General features: G+C 42.8%; 1 protein-coding gene across 1 annotated transcript in view; it reads right to left on the reverse strand.

Annotated features, from left to right (window-relative positions):
- Positions 1 to 431: 431 nt before the first annotated feature.
- WNK3 (WNK lysine deficient protein kinase 3) overlaps positions 432 to 19,768 on the reverse strand; it is a 584,725-nt gene continuing 565,388 nt past the window's right edge. The window contains 2 exon segments of the mRNA XM_030194275.1: positions 432 to 3,230; positions 4,437 to 4,639. Of these exon segments, the coding sequence (XP_030050135.1) occupies positions 2,916 to 3,230; positions 4,437 to 4,639 (518 nt within the window). The 3' untranslated portion in view covers positions 432 to 2,915.

A 19,768-nucleotide genomic window follows, 5' to 3' on the forward strand; every position in this document is an offset into this window, starting at 1 on the left:
ATAATCTCTGTCTTGGTCTTCCAATGACATAGAATATTATAAGAGTCAAACAAAAGGACGATTCTGGAGAAAAATAAATCCTGAATATCTATTGACACTCAAGGAAACAATCAAAATACGTACATTAAAATTTAACCAGGCAGAAGAGCTTGCAAATTTAAAGCGGCAAATCCTTTATAAACAAGTTACTTTAACTTTTCAATTTTTTTATTTGTTTACCTAAAAATCCCCCCCTCCAAAAAAAAAAAAAAAAAAATAAGAATGGCTAACAGCATGACTACATTGTTAAGAAAGGAAAAAAAAAAAAAGAATAGAAGGAATGTGATGGATTTTTAATATTTTTTAATAATTATTTTCCTGTTAAAGGGCTGGCATGTCTTTATTCTGAGCAGCTGCAGCTTGTTCACAACACAATGACACACAATATTGTGTGGAGCTGGTGAATTTTACAGGTTGCTGGCATTTAGCTGTAGTGTGCCGCTTTGGTCAGAGCCAGCTTCTAGAGAGTAAGAGGAGAGTGAAGAACTCAGTAAAGATCTAAACAAACTTACAATATTACATTTTATATCCCTATTTTTATTTTTTTAATTTAAATTTCAAACCAGCTTAAGTATAATCACATTCCCTTTCCTTTTCTTCATTGGGATAACTTCCTCTCCACTTAGTCTAAAGACACTCAAAATGCTGGTAGGTAAGGAGAGCATGAAGTTACAGTTTAAACAAAATCATGAAAAATGCTACCATACCACCCAGCCTGTCCCATACAATTCTTCACAGTTAATGACAGGGCCAGGTTTAAGCCCTGCAAGGCCACAACTAAAAGGCAAAATGCAAGCTCCTACAGGCAACAGTGTCCTTGCATACATTCTAGCTAACACCAAAATGAGGTAGAAAAAACAAAAGTAAAATTTGGATGACATGTAGCAGCCGCTGAAGAGCAGCTGAGACTGGAGCAGTACCAGTGATACATTCCAGAAAGGACTGAAGGACCACAGATATCCTTTACAGCACACCTTCCGGAGAGTTTACATTTGCTATGGCAAGAAAACGTAAATAATGGAGGCAGTCAATCATACCACAGCATCAACACATAGAATATAGGCAAAATGGCTACAATCAAAGAAAGTGCTGCTGGTCCTTAGGCTCAGTTCAGGTTTCACAAAGTTGAAAGGATGGGAATTGATGCACAGTTTTTATATAAATAATAAACAAATAGCATCACTTGTTTTCTGATTGGTATTCTACTCAGAAAACAAGGCAGTAAAATAAATACGAAAAGCTCCCTCCCATCTTGTGACCACAAACAGCCAATGCTAGTATAACCCACCCCTCTCCATAAACTTAAACAAGAAAGAATTTAAAAATAAATGGAAGTGTCTGCTATCACAGAAACAAAGTGTTTCATCCCAGGCCCCGAGTGATATATTACCATCCTGAGGAAGTTTATGGGGGTTTTATTTTTCTGGCTTTTTCCCCCCCAGAAAGAAAATGTACCTACTGTGAGGAAACAAGAGTTTTGTGAGCAAATAAAAGATGGAAAAAGCACAAGTTGCAAAATCAGTGTCAACAGTTCAAGTACAAAACGTTTCAGTATTCACAGTCGATGTCTATGCTCAGAAGCAAATTCCACCCAATAATACAAATAATTCAAAGTGAAAATAAAATTGGTGTCATGAATACTTATCAATTCTTCATAAACAAGTCAGCCTTTTGAAAGAACCCCCCCACCCTCTTTTCTGTACAAAGTTAGCCACTGCCAACTGCCATGCAGCAGTCCACTATAAAACATCTTCCAAACTTCAGAAGACTACAGTGACAATTTGTTCCTTTCCAGCTAAAACCTGAAAAGATTCTAAATACACCAAGGCACTGCAAGAGTCTGCAGGCTGTGGAGGAGGAGCTGTGTGGGTAGTAGCAGGAGATGTTGGGAGGAAAGGCCAAGACACTGCATGTCCACCCAGACACAAAAGCTCTGTAACAAAGACTAAGGTCCATAAAATGTGGGCAAGCAAAAGAAAATCTTTGCTCAATCTATTCTGTGTCTCAAGAGCCTCTGCATGTGCGTATTTGGGAAAATGTTACAGTCCCACTGCTAGTAAACTAAAAAATGTGCACACCTGAAGAAACTCCAAGAACCCAGCTGAGTGCTGCAGAAAGGGGCTCCCTGCTGCTGGGGTCTCTACAAGTACTATTTCTCTTCCAGAAGCCAGTATTTAAACATTACCCTTAAGAACTACAAATCTATTTCCAGATGCAAAGACCAATGGTGCATATTACAAGCAGAGATAATAGCTAGTGATCCAGCCACATCAGTAAACAGCAGCTTGTACACTGGAGAAACAGGATCCAGAGAGAGGTTTGGGGTTCCTGCTTGTAGTTTTTGCACCTTTTTAAGGTCCAGCATAGGCTCATTTATCTGTAACACGGAGGTAAGAACTCAAATGGCCATGACCATCAGTGGTTCCGTGTACTCCTGCCTCCTCAGTCCTGGAGCATATTTTGTCTGTTGAACTTCTTTTGGCGGGTGGAGGAGGCAGATGAACTTCTCCCCTCTCTCCTTTGTGTCATAGTAAATTGACATGCAATTTAAAGAGCAGAAACTCAGTGGCCTCGGGGAAGCTGAAAAGCTAAAGATGGGAATTCCTAGTAGTTACAAAGATAGTAGATATGCTGAGATACCTAGTGCAGCCTTTTCAAAGCAACTTTTGTCAACAGAAAAAGGAGCACATGGAGAAATTGCCAGAACACATCAAACTGTGCTGCTAGACCTGTGAAGTTCAGCGCTGGATCCAGCCACCAGAAGAAACACAAAAGAGAAAGAAAGAGAGATGACAGAGCACATCCAAGCATGGAGAAAAAAGTGCAGCGTCTTCTCAAAGGTTGCAGCATACAAGTGATCTCTTCTCTAGTCTTGCTCATTTGGGATTAGAGGGCACTGTAGCTGGTTTCTGAACTGGTGCTGCTGGGTACCCCTGTAGGTTGATGCCAGGTTGGAATGATCCCAGTGGTGAAGGAGGAATAATAACCGGTGGCTGGGTTGTGCCTGCCCATTGCAGTGGGTAGCTGCTGCCTCCTATGCTGCTGTACTGGCAGATGTGCTGCACAGTATATGCTGCCCCTGGGAAATGTGGTACGGGGACACTTTGAGGTAGCACTGCTGGCACAGCACCATGAATAGGCGGGAGAGAAGATATCCAGCCAGAGGCACATCCCACAGAAGAAGTCAGATTCTAGAAGAAAAAGAAATATATCATCAGCACCTCCAATGGATACAGAATCCCAGTGCCTTCCCCTACCGTATCTCTCACTGACAAGCCTGATGCAACTACTATAGAAGCAAACTCCGTAATGACACTTTTCCCAATCAGGCACTCAGATACCAATGTTCAATGAAGCCTGTACTTTGCAAGAAATGTGACACATCAAAGTATGCCTCCTAATTTTCCATCCGTTCTCTTATTTTGGCCTGGCAGTTTTTCTTTTTTCCCCCTGCTACTTTAGCTTATACAGTAGCTCAAATTAGAACTAGTCTATCCGAAAGCTATAGCACCATGACTATTTATGGCTACCTAGGTCCCCTCCCAAAAACCCCAGCTACTATAGGGGTCATAATGTTCTCAGGAACCTGGTATGATTAACTACCTGAATCTGGTAACTAAGTATCACTACTGTACAATGACAAGGACTCTCTTCCCACAGGGATCAATTCTTTATGTATGCAACCCAGTTCTATCTATGTGGATACTACTACTACTACTTATTTCTATAGCGCTACTAAATGTACGCAGCGCTGTACACTTGAACATGAAGAGAGACAGTCCCTGTTCGACAGAGCTTACAATCTAATTAGGACAGACAAACAGGACAAACAAGAGATAAGGGAATATTAAAGTGAGGATGATAAAATAAGGGTTCTGAACAAGCGAATAAGGGTTAGGAGTTACAAAAGCAGCATCAAAAAGGTGGGCTTTTAGCTTAGATTTGAAGACAGCAAGAGATGGAGCTTGACGTACCGGCTCAGGAAGTCTATTCCAGGCATATGGTGCAGCAAGATAAAAGGAACAGAGTCTGGAGTTAGCAGTGGAGGAGAAGGGTGCAGATAAGAGAGATTTACCCAGTGAACGGAGTTCCCGGGGAGGAATGTAGGGAGAGATGAGAGTGGAGAGGTTCTGAGGAGCTGCAGAGTGAATGCACTTATTATAGGTCAATAAGAGGAGTTTGAACTGTATGTGGAAACGGATAGGAAGCCAGTGAAGTGACTTGAGGAGAGATACTGTAAAGCTATGCCTCAGCTAAACATCTGTAACCCCTTGTTAAATCAGAGAGGAGCAAGAAAGACTGAAAGGAACACAAACCAGCTGGGCATTGGCAATTTCCAAATCACATCTTCCAAATTACAAGAACAAACCAGCACCAAAACAGAAGGCAAGACCTACCTCATATGCTTTATTCCAGCATTCTGTTTCCAGTCGGCTTTGATTCTGCTTTATCTGATTGAGGCTTGGCTTCAGGAGGGAGCTGCCTGTTGTCTCTCTGGCCCAGTCATCCACCAGTTTGTGAAGATCATCAGTGAACATGCCTTTCTTGCTGCTTGAGGTTTGCTGACAGGAGTCCATACTGTTCCCAAAGCACCCATGATCTGAGGAGAAGTGAGCACGTTAAGATAATGGGTTGGGGGAAGGGAGTGGCAGGACAGCAAGTGATTCAGTCTGTACCAACTCTTCACACAGGGGGCTAGGACAATGAGCACACCCCTGCCTCTCACATGGATTTTTTTTTTTACACAGAGACAGGGACAAGGGAGAGAAGCAAGAATGAAGAGACCAAAAGCATAAGCCAATTCATTCCTGCTTATTCACCAAAAAGGCCCCTACACACAAAAAAATGCATTAAGGATCGAGACATATTTCCTAATGGGCACAGTAGGCATCTGGATAGGGGAAGCTGTTGTGCCACTGAATGCTTGCCCTGGCTCCACCCAGTGGTGCTCCTGTGTAATCCCATTGTTTTGTGACAGCTGGCTAATTTGAATTCACTGGGGAACCTCCAAGGCCCACTGCAACATGTGATTTCAGAGTGGCACTCCCTTCATCAGACTTATTTCAGAGAGAGATGACTAGAGAGTTAAATCTGTGATGGGTTAAGGGAAAACCGTCCCAATCATCTCCTCACAAAAAGGAAAAAAAGGAAAAAAAGGCCAAAAGTTATCCTCCCAACAGCAAGTGAAGCTGTACTAGAAATCATCCCTCTATAACCATCTCCTCACATGGTATAAGGTGGGGACACCGCCAGCAAACCTCTCTTTTCCTCATGTGGAGGAGACAAGACTGCAAAGCTATCCTCCCCCCTGTCACTGACTTATTTCCAGACTGTAAGCTCTACTGAAAGAGAGAATGTCTCACATTTATATTTACAGTTCTAGTTTCACCTTATTAAGTATATAAGTTATATGAGGGGACAGAGCCAAGGCCATGGTACCTCTCCTCACACAGAAGACAGAGGAAGAAATACCTTACTCATCAGTTTCTGTTAGCTTTATGCTCAAACTGACTGGTAGGGTGCTTTTTCTGAGCACGACATAAGCAGCTGTGCATCAGAACAGTGTGCTGAGCTTCAAGTACACAGTTTCCTAGAGAATGTATTAAAAAAAAAAATAAAAAGAAGTTGTACTCCTGGACTCTTTGCAATTACAAACATGAGTCTATGAACATTATGAACTATTATCTCTGACTGGATCTCGGTGGAACGCCTTGACTTGCTTTTTTTTTATCATTGAAACGTGGATTCCTATCCAACAAGATCCCATTCTTCTTGATTTATGTCCTCCAGGATACAAAATAATACATTGGTCTCACCAGGGAAGAAGAGGAGGTGGCATTGCTCTGATCTACCGCTCCCATTTCACTGTTGATATTACAGCAGATTCACTAACTCCTCATCTTGAAATTGCCTCCTTGAGAATCACCAACAAATCGTTACATGGCTATTTAACTTGCATTCTATTTTATAGACCTCCTGGTAATTGGAATCAATCGCGAACTATCTTTACTGACTGTCTCCAACGTATGTTTAACTAGTCCTAGCATTATTATTGTAGGTGACATCAACCTCCACCTAGAAGATACTACATCAGCAAGTGTGCGGGATTGCACTGATTTCCTCCTCTCATGGGACTTTTCTTTACCATCCCTACATGTTACCCATACCAAAGGGTATACTCTCGATCTTCTTTCATACCGGTTGGCCTTTGATAATAATTTTTGCATTAAAAAATTTAAGTGGACAGAAACTCCATGGTCCGATCACTACAAGCTAAACAAAACCCTTTTAGGGCAAAAAAAGGGTACCCGACGCTCACCAGGACATATACCTTACAGTTTTAGAGATAAGATTGACCCTAGGGACTTTTGGAAAATGGTTTATGACACTCACTGGATAGCTAATACAGATTCTAACTCCTTCCACTTCTATTGGGATACTAGGTGCAGAACCGTCCTAGATGTTTTAGCTCCAGTTCACACTCGTGCAACACACCGACAGAACTTGACGCTTTGGTATAATGAAGAACTCCAAACTCTTAAAATACTTACTCGATGTGCGGAGCGGTCCTGGAGAGGAAATAAAAATGAGCATACTCTTCACACGTGGAAGCAAGCGCAGTGAAAGTATAAGTATTCAATACGACAATCTAAGCGTCAGTACTACAAAACTGAAATAGGTCCAAACTTCAGAGACTTAAGGAAACTATTTTACTTTGTTAATAAATTAACAGATTTTAATTCATTAACCACCACTTGCTCAGATATTCCACCTGTAGCACATGGCAATATATTACTCACACCAATTCCAAAGGACTCCAAGAAAAAAAGTGATCTTACCAATTATCAGCCTATTGCCTCAATACCACTTTTTGTAAAACTGATGGAGAGCATGGTGATGAAACAACTTACAGACTATCTTGACCAGTTTTCTGTTTTTCACGAATCTCAGTCTGGGTTTCGTTCCCATCACAGCACCGAAACCGTGCTCATCACTTTACTTAACAGCTTTCGGCAGGAGATAGCTCACAGCAAAAGTCTACTGTTATTACAGTTCGATATGTCAAGTGCTTTTGACATGGTTGATCACACCATACTGCTGAACCTTCTTGACAGCCTAGGAATCTGCGGACATGTTCATAACTGGATCAAGGTGTTTCTCTCTGCCAGAACTTACCAAGTAATCGCCAACTCAGATCTATCAAAGTCGTGGAAAGCAACTTGTGGAGTCCATCAAGGCTCTCCACTGTTGCCAACTCTCTTCAATATTATGATGATTCTACTGGCCAAGACCTTAGGTAACCTAGGACTTCACCCGCATATTTATGCTGATGATGTTACTATTTATATCCCCTTCAAAAATGACTTGTCCGAGATCTCAAGAGAAGTGGACTGCTGTTTAACTACGATGTACTTTTGGGCATCTTCTTTCAAACTCAAGCTGAATGCTGACAAAACCCACTGCCTACTATTATCTTCTCGGCACAGCAAGTACAGACCTCCCACATTAATCACCCCCACCTTACGCCTTCCTATACTAGATAGCCTCAAAATTTTAGGAGTCACCCTCGACCGCTCACTCTCACTCGAGTAGCACGTTAACGCCACCACAAAGAAGATGTTCTTCTCGCTGTAGAAACTAAAAAGAATAAAACCATTTTTCCCTCGAGAGGTCTTCCGCAGCCTCATACAGTCCGTCGTACTATGCCACCTGGATTACTGTAACAGAGTGTATGCTGGATGTAAGCAGCAACTTCTTAAACTGCAGACAGCCCAAAATACAGCACCCCTTTGAAAGAAACTACATTGACTATCTGTCAAAGATCGTATCAGCTTTAAACTCTGCTCTCTAGTTCACCAAATCCTTTATGGTGAAGTACCTGGCTATATGATAGATCTCATCACCCTACTGCTTCGGAATACGTTCCGACTCTCCCGTTCATATCTTACCCTTCACTATCCAAACTGCAATGGAATCAAGTACAAGTCCACGTATGCTACCTTCTTCTCTTTCATTAGCACTCAGTTTTGGAATTCTTTACCGAAGACCATCAAAACCATTACAGATCATCTAACTTTCCGGAAAGCACTGAAGACCATGTTATTCAGAAGTGCCTACCCTGCGGACTCTTCCAGTGTCTCCACTGCTGGAAGCACTCCGATCTAGAGACATTTGGACATATCCCCCTTCCCTCTAAGCTTCCCTTCTCCTTCCATCCATTCCTATTCTTCCCCATTATCTCTTGTAGGTTTGCTGTATTAGCTTCATTTTACTAAATTGGTGCATGCCTCTGTTGTGCATTGTAAGCCACATTGAGCATGACACTGTTGGGAAACTGTGGGGTACAAATGAGATAAATAAATAGTTTCCTTAGTACCAGTTCAATGTTTGGCATTTGAAGGGTGGGGTATAGGGAAGAACAATTGGGCAGGTTAGAGTTTTGAGTGTTAAGACTGGGGTGTACTTCCCTGTGATTGCTCTTTTTGTTCTTGTCATTTACGTGGGCTTGACACTTTGAATGCATTACTATTGCCCTTTTTTTAAATTACTTAGTATTAGTCTTAATTTCTATTACACTTCTCTGTACTTTTAGAATTATTTGAAATGTATTATTTTAAAATTCATAATCATAATAAAAATGTTTTCCTCTTGATTCAGTTAATTAGTAGTATGCAAATTGCTGCAGTACTAAAAACCCATGCTAACACTGCAGTTTTCAGCATGGTGCAAAAATCTTATTTCCCTCTTTCCTGTCCCTCCCCTAAGCAAAACTACTACCACATAAGCATGGAAACCTGGAACAGAACATCCCCCCACTTCTTCCCTGTCTCCACTTTTGTGAAGAGGGACCTCGTCCGCTCATCTCCAATCTCGCGGAACCTCTCCAGTCTCTAAAGATCTATTAAATAAATTAAGAGGTCCTGCCAGGACCTCTCTGAGCTCCTTCAGTATCCTTGGATGTATCCCATCCGGCCCCAAAGCTTTGTCCACCTTCAGATTCTCCAACTGTTTATAAACTTTCTTCCGTAAACGGCACAGTATCCATTCCATTCCTAGATAATCCTTCAGCAGCCAACCACGGTCCTTCACCAGGATTTTCCTCCAAGAACACCAAAGAGAAGTAATTGTTTAACACATTCGCTTTATCCTCCTCACTCTCCACATAACCATTCTCATTATCTTTGTCTCGCAATTCCATTCCTATCTTTTCTCCTTTCTCCAATATATCTGAAAATGGTCTTGTCACTTCTCTTTACATCTTTAGCCATTTTTTCTTCTGCTAGCTGTATTTTCCTCTTCGCTTTTTGAGTTTAATCCGATGATCTTTTCTGTGATCCTCTCGTTGCATTCTTTTGTATTGCTAGAACAAAGCCTCTTTTACTCTTATTTTTTCAGCTACTTGGTTGGAGAACCATATAGGCTTCCCGTTTCTCTTGTTTTTGTTTACTTTCCTCGCCATAAAGATTGGTCGCCATATTTATAGCAGCCTTCAGCTTTGAGCACTGATGTTCCACTTCTCCTATGCTTTCCCACTCCAACAGCTCCTTTTTCATGTACTCCCCCCATTTTATCAAAATCAGTATGTCCGAAATCCAGTACTTTTAGTTTTGTGCGTCCACATTCCGCCTTCGCCCTTGTATCAAACCATATTGTGTGATGAGGTGGGCACCCACCCGGATATTACAAACTCTTCCTTCCTTCGTGATCACTAGATCCAGCATCGACCCTTCCCTCGTGGGTTCCGTCATCATTTGTCTGAGCAAGGCAATGACAGGCATCCACAATCTCCCTACTTCTTTATGATTCCGCAGACGGGACATTCTAATCCACATCACACAAGTTGAAATCTCCCAACAGTAGCACCTCCCAATTTCATACCAATCTTTTGAATATCCTCTATCAGATCCTTGTCTAGCTTCTCTATTTGTATGTTTAAGGAGAGAAGAGAGGAGAGCGTCCAAATCTCATGGATGTGTAAACACCACAAAAGGAATGAGGCAAAAAAACAAAAAACAAAAAGAGGATTCCAAAATCTCAGTGTGTAGGACCATTAATACAATCAGAAATATCAACACATTGAGGACCCAACAAGTCCATGTTTTGGTGTGTGTGTGACTGCTTCAGGGGTCAAAGAACCTGTAGTATATGTTTCTACACAATGGTCCTATACAATATATGAAGATACGTTTGTAAACTGTACTGGAGCAGCAAGAAAACCTAGGCTAGTACATAAGTATTGCCATTCTGGGACAGACCAAAGGTCCATCAAGCCCAGCATCCTGTTTCCAACAGTGGCCAAAAAGATCCCAGAACAGTACAAAACATTTTATATTGCTTATACCAAAAATAGTGGATTCCCCCCCCCCCCCCAAGTCCAATTTAATAATGGTCTATGGACTTTTCCTTTAGGAAACCGTCCAAACCTTTTTAAAACTATGTTAAGCTAACCACCTTTACCATATTCTCTCCAATTCGTTTTAAATTTACTACTTTGTAGCTTCATTGAATGCCCCCTAGTCCTTGTAATTTTGGAAAGCGTAAACAGATGCTTCACGTCTACCTGTTCAACTCCACTCATTATTTAAAAAACCTCTATCATATCTCCCCTCAGCCGCCTTTTCTCCAAGCTGAAGAGCCCTAGCCGCTTTAGCCTTTCCTCATAGGGAAGTCGTACCATCCCCTTTATCATTTTCATCGCCCTTCTCTGCACCTTTTTTAATTCCACTATATCTTTTTTGAGTTGCGGCAACCAAAATTGAACACAATATTTGAGGTGCAGTCGCACCATGGAGCGATACAAAGGCATTATAACGTCCTCATTTTTGTTTTCCATTCCTTTCCTAATAATACCTAACATTATATTTGCTTTCTTAGCCACAGCAGCACACTGAGCGGAAGGTTTCAACGTATCATCAACGATGACACCTAGATCCCTTTCTTGGTCAGTGACTCCTAATGTGAAACCTTGCATGACGTAGCTATAATTCGGGTTCCTCTTTCCCACATGCATCACTTTGCACTTGCTCACATTAAACATCATCTGCCATTTAGATGCCCAGTCTCCCAGTCTCGAAAGGTCCTCTTGTAATTTTTCATAATCCTCCCACAATTTAACGACTTTGAATAACTTTGTGTCGTCAGCAAATGTAATTACCTCACTAGTTACTCCCATCTCTAGGCCATATATAAATATGTTAAAAAGCAGTTGCATCTGCTGAGGATGAATGAGGCTTTGAGGGGGGGGGGGACCTGGAAAAACATTGTCCTGGTTAAAGTGGAAAGAATGGACTACTTTCAGAAAAATTCAGGATGGGTATGCAACATTACCTTGATGGGAAAAAATTCTGGTATATGAAGGATGGTGTACTTCCACTTGAAGTTCACAGATTCGCCTGGCTGAGGTGATTGCTATTAGGAAAAGAGTCTTCTATGTAAGAAAAAATTGTAGATAAGTTGAGGTTAAAACTTCAAAGGAGGGAAGTAATAATTGGGACAGAACGAGATTCAAATCTCATGATGGAGGTGGGGGTTTGAATGGTGGATGAAAGTGAAAAAAACCTTTCAGGAATCTTTTAATCAAAGGGTGAGAGAAAAGTAGTGTAGTCTGTGACTTGGAGTAGTGATTTGAGATTGCTGAGGGATGGACTCTAATGGAGGATGTTTTCAAATTTTCGTTGGTGAGATGAAGTAAATAAAACAAAGTCTGTATACAGTTAGAAATTGGATTTTAGTCGTGTTGTGCACACCGATTAGAAACCTATTCCATTTTAGGGAACATAATTTCTGGATAAACGGTTTGTTAGCAGCACTCAGTATATCTTGGACTGTTAAGGAAGGTGAGCAGCGAGTGTTCCTTTGAGTTTCCAAGTTGCAAGGGATAACCTTTTGGGATTGGGATGTAGGACTTTGCCATTCTGCTGAGTTAGAAGATATGGATGCACTCCAAGGGAGATAAGTGCTGACAGAGTTTGAAGCGCCAAGGATAGCATGGTTGTTGAGGTCAGTTTGGAACTATGAAAATTATGGTCGCTGCATCTTGAACGACTTTGCGTATGACTCTGGGAATTTGTGGGAAGGGAGGGAAGGCACAGAATAGGCCCTTTGTCCACGGAAGTTGGAAAGGATCTGTTTGAGGATGGAGATTAGAAGGTGGTCTGAAACAAAACTTCTGGCATTTGAAGTTGTGATTTGAAGCACTGGGGTTCTAGATTGCTGGAAAATTTGTTGCCCTTTGGTTGAATCCAGAGACCATTCATAGTAACAGATGGCAGATAAAGACCTGAATGGTCCATCCAGTCTGCCCAACTGTCACACTCATTATCAATTCATGATTAAATCAACAATGAATGTGATATTATATATCATGAGTCTTTCTTTGGTGTTTCTGGGACACAGACAGTAGATGTCTGCCTGACCTGTCCTTATTTTCCATCTACTGGAGTTACCATCAAAGCCCACTCTAGCCTATCCGAATATGTCTTGTTATTTGTGAGACTCGGACTGTAAAAGTCTACCCAGCACTATCCTTGGTTCCAGCTAGTGCAGTTGCAATTGAAGCCATTTCCAGCCTATCATCTATTTTCTAAATAGAGTTCATCTGTGTTTATCCATCATTCCTGTGGTAGAAGGATTCTGCTTAGTTTGTCTGTTAATACACTGGAAGGGCCTGAAATGTAAGAAGCTTGTAGAGATGCCTGTAGATTTACTAGGATGCTCCAAAAGCGATAAGCTTTCAGACGCAGGGGTAGGGATCCCCTCCCTCCTTGTTTTTTCAAATAAAATAGTGTTACCCGATTGTCCATTTGGAGAAGAAAGGATTTGTTCTTAAGAACATAGTAACATAGTAGATGACAGCAGATGAAGACCTGAATGGTCGTTACAGTCTGCCCTACAAGATAAGCTCGTATGTGCTAATTTATATGTATACCTGACCTTGATTTGTCCTTGCCATTTTCAGGGCACAGAACATAGAAGTCTGTCCAGCACTAGCTTGGCTTCCCAATTACCAGTGTTGCCACCCAATCTCCGCTAAGCTTCTGTGTATCCATTCCTTCTGAACAGGATTCCTTTGTGTTTATCCCATGCATTTTTGAATTCCGTTACCGTTTTCACCTTCACCGCCTCCCAAGGGAGGGCATTCCAAGTACCCACTACTCTTCCCATGAAAAAAATCTTCTGACATTTTTCCTGAGTCTACCCCCCTTCAACCTCATTTCATGTCCTCTAGTTCTACTGCCTTTCCATCTCTGGAAATCGTTCGTTTACGGATTAATACCTTTCAAATATTTGAACATCTGTATCATATCACCCCTGTTTCTCCTTTCCTCCAGGGTATACATGTTCAGGTCAGCAAGTCTCTCCTCATAGATCTTGTAATGCAAATCCCATACCATTTTTTGAAGCTTTTCTTTGCACCACTTTCAAGTCTTTTTACATCCTTGGCAAGATATGGCCTCCAAAACTGAACACAATAATCCAGGTGGGGCCTCACCAATGACTTGTACAGGGGCATCAACACCTTCTTTCTTCTGCAGGTTACACCTCTCTCCATACAGCCTAGCATCCTTCTGACTACAGCCACTGCCTTGTCATACTGTTTCATTGCCTTCAAATCCTCAGATACTATTATCCCAAGATCCCTTTCCCTGTCTGTGCATATCAGACTCTCACCGCCTAACACATAACTCCCATGGATTTCTACACCCTAAGTGCACCACTTTGCACTTCTTTGCATTGAGTTTTAATTGCCAAAAATTAGACCATTCTACTAGTTTCTGCAGGTCATGTTTTCCACTCAATCCGGGGTGTCTACTTTTACAAATCTTGGTATCATCCGCAAAAAGGCAAACTTTTTTCTTCTAACCCTTCGGCAATGTCACTCACAAATATACTGAACAGAATCGGCCCCAGCACCGATCCTTGAGGCACTCCACTACTCACCTTTCCCCTTCTCCGAGTGAATTTCATTAACCACCACCCTTTGGTGTCTGTCCGTCAACCAATTCCTAATCAAGTTCATCAAGTTGAGTCCTATCTTCAGCCTGTCAAGTTTTTTTCGAGAGCCTCCTGTGAGGAACCGTGTCAAAGGCTTTGCTGAAATCTAAGTAGATTACATCTAGCACATGTCCTTGATTCAATTCTCTGGTCACTCAGTCAAAGAATTCAATGAGACTCATTTGGCATGATTTACCTTTGGTAAAACTATGTTGTCTTGGACCTAGCAACTTATTGGATTCCAGGAAATTCACTATCCTTTCCTTCAGCATCGCTTCCATTACTTTTCCAATAACCGGTGAGGCTTACCAGACTGTAGTTCCCAGCTTCTTCTGTCACCATGTTTGTAAAGAGGAACCACATATGCTCTTCCCCATCTCTAAGCATTAATTAAGCAAAAGAGGACCCGCCAGAACCTGTCTGAGCTCCCTCAATATCATGGGATGGATTCCGTCCGGTCCCATGGCTTTGTCCACCTTTAGATTTTCAAGTTGTTTAGAAACACTCTCTTCCATGAATGGTGCTATATTCGTTCCATTCTCAAATGTTAATTTGCCAGTCAATCATGGTCCTTTTCCAGGATTTTCTTCTGAGAAAACAGAAGTATTTGTTTAGCACATTTGCTTTTTCTTCATCATTTTCCACATAGCGGTTCACAGCATCTTTCAGTTTCACAATTCCATTTTTGTCTTCCTTCTTTTGCTAATATACCTGAAGAAATTTTTGTCATATTTCCAGCCGTTTGTTCTTCCTCTTTCACCAGACGTATCTCTGTCTTACCTTCTCTCAGTTTCATCTGGTATTCCTCTTCTTGAGTTTTTCTATATTTCATGAACGCCAACTCTAGCCTTTATTTTCTCAGCCACTTGCTTGGAGAACCATATTGGTTTCCTTTCTCTCTTGCTTTTGTTTACTCTCCTTGCATAAAGGTTTGTAGCCGTATTTATTGCTTCTTTCAGCCTGGACCACTGCCCTTCCACTTCTCGTTCGTCCTCCCAGCCCATCAGCTCCTTCCTCAGGTATTTCTCCATTTTACTAAAGTCAGCATGCTTGAAATCCAGGACTTTGAGTTTTGAATGGCTGTCATCCACTTCAGCTGTTATATCAAACCAAACTATTTGATGGTCACTGCTGCCCAAGTGGGCACCCACTCGGACATTTGACACAATTTCCCCATTTGTGAGTACCAGATCCAGTGTTGCTCCCTCCCTCGTGGGTTCCGTCACCATTTGTCTGAGCAGAGCACTTTGAAAAACATCCACAATCTCTCTATTTCTTTTCAATTCTGCAGATGGAACTTTCCAATCCGCATCCGGCAGATTGAAATCTCCCAGCAACACCACTTCTCTTTTCTTTCCCAACATTTGGATACCTGTAACCAGATCTTTATCTAGTTCCTCCGATTATGTCAGAGGTCTGTAGACAACATCCTTGTGGACAGAGATTCCATCATCTGTTTTTAAGGTGATCCATATCGCTTCTTCCTTTCCCCTGACCCCTATAATTTCAGTCGCTGTGATATCGTTTCTCACATACAGAGCTCACTTCTCCACCTTTACGATCATCTCTATCCTTCCTAAATAGATTATAGCCTGGTATGTTTACATCCCATTCATGGGAATCATTGAGCCATGTCTCTGTGATTGCAACATGTCTAAGTCTGTTTCTAACATCAGGGCTTGCAGATTAATGAACTATGTTGCTTAGACTGCGTGCATTTGTGGTCATTGCTTTCCATCTACATTTCCGTGGCATTTTTGTCTTCTGTTTAGTTTTGTGTTTAGTCTCACTTCCTGTTGTGTTGGTAAAAAGTGATTTGCTAAGATTGTTGTTTTCATTGATTTCTTTTCTACTGTCACACCTTGTCTTTAGCAGGGGGTGACCACTTGAAGTGGCTTGCTTCCGTATGCCACCCCTCCTTCTAGTTTAAATGCCTAGAAACATATTGACTAAATTTCTCCCCAAGAATTTTTTTTCCTGCCACAGTGAGATGCAGCCCATCGTTACAATATAGTCTTGTTTTTCCATATATTGCCCCATCCTCCTATGTACCTAAAAATCTTCTTGGTGACACCAGGCTTTGAGCCAGCTATTGAAATTTTCAGTATTTCGCAATCTTTTCTCTCCCTTTCCAAAAGTAGGTAGTACTTCAGAAAACGCTATTGTTTGTACCAAAGGGTTTAATCCCTCCCCCAGCTCCTGAAAAGCTCTCTGCGCTGCAAGTGGGGTATTACTGGACAGGTTATTTGCTCCCAGGTGGATAACAACAACAGTGTTTGATTCCTTGGTTTCTTCTCTGATTACAGTCATTATTTACTTGGTACTCCTGGTAGCTGAGGAGCCTGGAAGGCATGTCATTTTGCATGCCCCCTTAAACTGTGTTTCAAGGTTAATGCTCTGAAAATGGAATCCCCTAGTAGCAACAGTTTTCTGGTATGAATTTCAATATTAGTGCTTTGGGGGGGGGGGGGGGGGTGTCTTTTCTCTTTGGGCACCTTCATTGCTTTTTGTTCCATCTTCATTGTTTTTTGTTCTGCCTCAGTTCTATTTTCAGGGGCATTACAGTGCTGTAATGGAGCAAAAGTATTCTGTAGGGGCAATACTTATGAGGGCGGATGCTTCTGTGCCACATGGTCATAAGTCTGCCTGAGCCTACTGTGAACCATCTATTCTTAGGTGGTTTTATCCTTTGAGGTATGCAAATGTGAGTATTGAGAAGGTACGCAAATGTGAGTATTGCACAGAATACTGCTCATAGTTCTAGAACATTGATGTGGAGAGAAGTTTCTGCTGCCATCCATTGGCCCTGGGTGTGAAAATCCTGAAGATGAGCTCCCTAGTCATGAGTTAAAGCATCGGTAGTTGGATCACGTGACGCCATGCCGGAGAGAGGTCGCAAGTGAAGAGCTCTCCGGCCCCTGAATTCTCCCCCCGCGCATCGAGCCGAACATAAATAACCCAAAAATAAATAATTCGACAGCGGGCAACAGGCGGAACACCGTGCAGTCAAGCAGGAGAATCGGGAGTCCCGAAATGGCATCAAAAGAAGCGCAAAAAGAGAAGCTAAGAAACAAGCCGGCGGAATCCAATATGGCGTCTCCGTTGCATAGCGCTGGTTCTTCTGTTGCCTCTGCCTGGGTCGCGGAGATAACCTCGGAGATGACCGCAGTGCTGGAAGAGATGCTGGAGAGGCGGTTAACACAGCTAGATACAAAGCTGGAGAAGCTGCAATCGCGCATGGACGATCTGACCCGAGAATGTGTGGCGTTTCAGACCAGAACCAGCCAGGTGGAGGACAGAGTAACGGAAGTGGAAGGAGAACAGAAAAGCCTCAAGAAACAGCTGTTGGAATTGGAGCAAAAAGTGGAGGACCTGGAGAATCGATCCAGGAGAAACAACTTGCGCTTGGTGGGGATCCCAGAGACCATGGGGGGTAAAGATCTGGCAAGTACGATGGAAAGATGGCTGACAGACAAGATTGACTTCCCTGCCAGCATGGGTCCCATCAGAGTAGAGAGAGCACATCGCATAGGTCCCCGCCAGGCAGAGGGCTCCAGATCGCGAGTGATTATTATGAAAGTGCTGAACTTTGCACACAAACAATATATTCTTCAGGCCTCAAGATCGGAGGGTGCCCTAACTTATGAAAATAAGAGAGTCCTGTGTTTTCAGGACTATTCAGCAGGAGTCTCAGGGAGGAGGCGAGCGTTCTCAGGACTGTGTGCTAAACTGTATGCCATGAAGGTGCGGTTTACTTTAATGTATCCGGCTACACTGAAGGTAACATACAAGGGGACAACAAGGTCATTTGAGTCAGCTGAGGAAGCGAAGGACTTTGTAACCCAGCTGGAAACAGAGCTTGCGGATCAGGCAGATGAAGGCGCGGCGACCTGAACTGAGGGTGGAACACGAGCTGGCAGAAACCATAATCAAGATGGAGGACAGTGACCTGAATGCATAGGTTTGGGTAGTTTAAGCTACGAAAATGGGGACATTGAGCTAAGGCTGGGTTTGGAGGTCTTAATGTTTAAGTGTTTAACAGTTGAAAATGTTCTTGTTGTATAGGGGGGACAAAATTTGATTACTGTTGGGGTGTATGATGAGGAACAGGGATAAAATTCGGAGGGGAAAGCTAGGAGTCTATGGGGGAAACTCTGAGGAAATGGGAGGGGGAGGAAGAGGAAGGGTGTCTACACATGATGGTTCCCAGGAAGGGAGCAAGGGAAATGGGGGGTAGGGTACAGAAAGGGGGTGGGGAGCGGGCGGGAGGGGGATGGGGAGCTGGGGGAATAGTGGAGCTTATAAAGGATTAATACGATATGGAGACGGACGCTTAAGGGGAAAATAAATCAGCAGAAGGCTCAAGAGACAAGTGGAATATATTTGGGAGGACTAGAGTTGACTTGGGGGGGCGGAGGCTGGGACGCCTGCTCGAGTCTCGTTATAGGGACGCTATCATTGTGTATCTCACAACAACACAAATATGGTAAAGTTGGTAACATGGAATGTTGGAGGCATTAACTCCCCAATAAAAAGAACAAAAATTTTACAGCAACTACAGAGGCATAAGGTTGATATTGCCCTATTGCAAAAAACTCACCTCAGTCAGGCGGAACATGCTAAATTAAAAACGTGGTGGGTGGGGGAGTGTGTGGCAGCGGCAGCCCAGGGGAAAAAAAGGGGGGTGGCAGTGCTGTTTCGTAAGGGGGTAGCAGCAGCGATTAAACCCATATATGTAGACCAGGGGAGGAGATATGTGGTGGTGGAAATGGAGAGCAAGGGTCAAAAAATCCTACTTGGTAATATATATGCCCCCAACCAGTATGATAAGAAGTTTTATCAGGAGGTGGTAGGACACCTAATGGATCACCCAGGGGTACCGGTAGTGGTGGGTGGAGACTTTAATACGGTGTGGGACCCCCAGCTCGATTGTTCTCAAAGGGTCCGCAGTGACTTGGGGGCATCAAATAAAGGCCTAAAAAGATTGGGGAACCTATTAGATTTGATTGATATCTGGCGAACCTTGCACCCCATGGAACAGGACTACACACACCTCTCCCATGCATATGACACCCAGGCGCGAATTGATTACATCCTAACTTCACAAGATCTATTCGGCAAAATAACTAAGGCGGAAATTGGGCCTTATACAATCTTGGATCACGCCTGGGTGAGTATGGACTGGGAGATGGGACCCAAGGCTCATGGGCACGGTTCTTGGAGATTTCCAGTGGAGATGTATAAATATGTGGGTTTGCGGGAGAAGCTTATGGAGTGCTGGCGAGCATGAGTCCTCGAATAGGGAACATAGGGACAGTCCGGTATTATTCTGGGATGCCGCGAAAGCGGTGCTCCACGGGGAAGTAATTAGCTACACACATTTCGCACGTTCAGCGCGGAACAGAGAAATACTGAGACTAAGTGCCCAAGTCTGCAAGGCCAGGCAACTGTTTGGTCGAACGCATAAGGGGGAGCATAGAGCTCGTTTAATGGAATTATAAGTGGCGCTCAATGAGCTGTTACACCAAAGAGCCACCAAATCCCTAACCTATTATAAATACCAGTTGTACAAGCATGGAAATAAGACAGGCCGCTTATTGGCCAGATTGGCGCGCCCTAAGGGGGGGGAGGTAGGGTGCTTCAGTTGAATGATGGCCAAGGGGGGAAAGTGCGTGCCGATGGGGCTATTTTTGAGGTTTTCCATAAGTTTTATAATCAATTGTATGAACAACCT

This window comes from Microcaecilia unicolor, chromosome 2 (assembly GCF_901765095.1).
Source record: "Microcaecilia unicolor chromosome 2, aMicUni1.1, whole genome shotgun sequence".
Taxonomy (NCBI): Eukaryota; Metazoa; Chordata; class Amphibia; order Gymnophiona; family Siphonopidae; genus Microcaecilia; species Microcaecilia unicolor.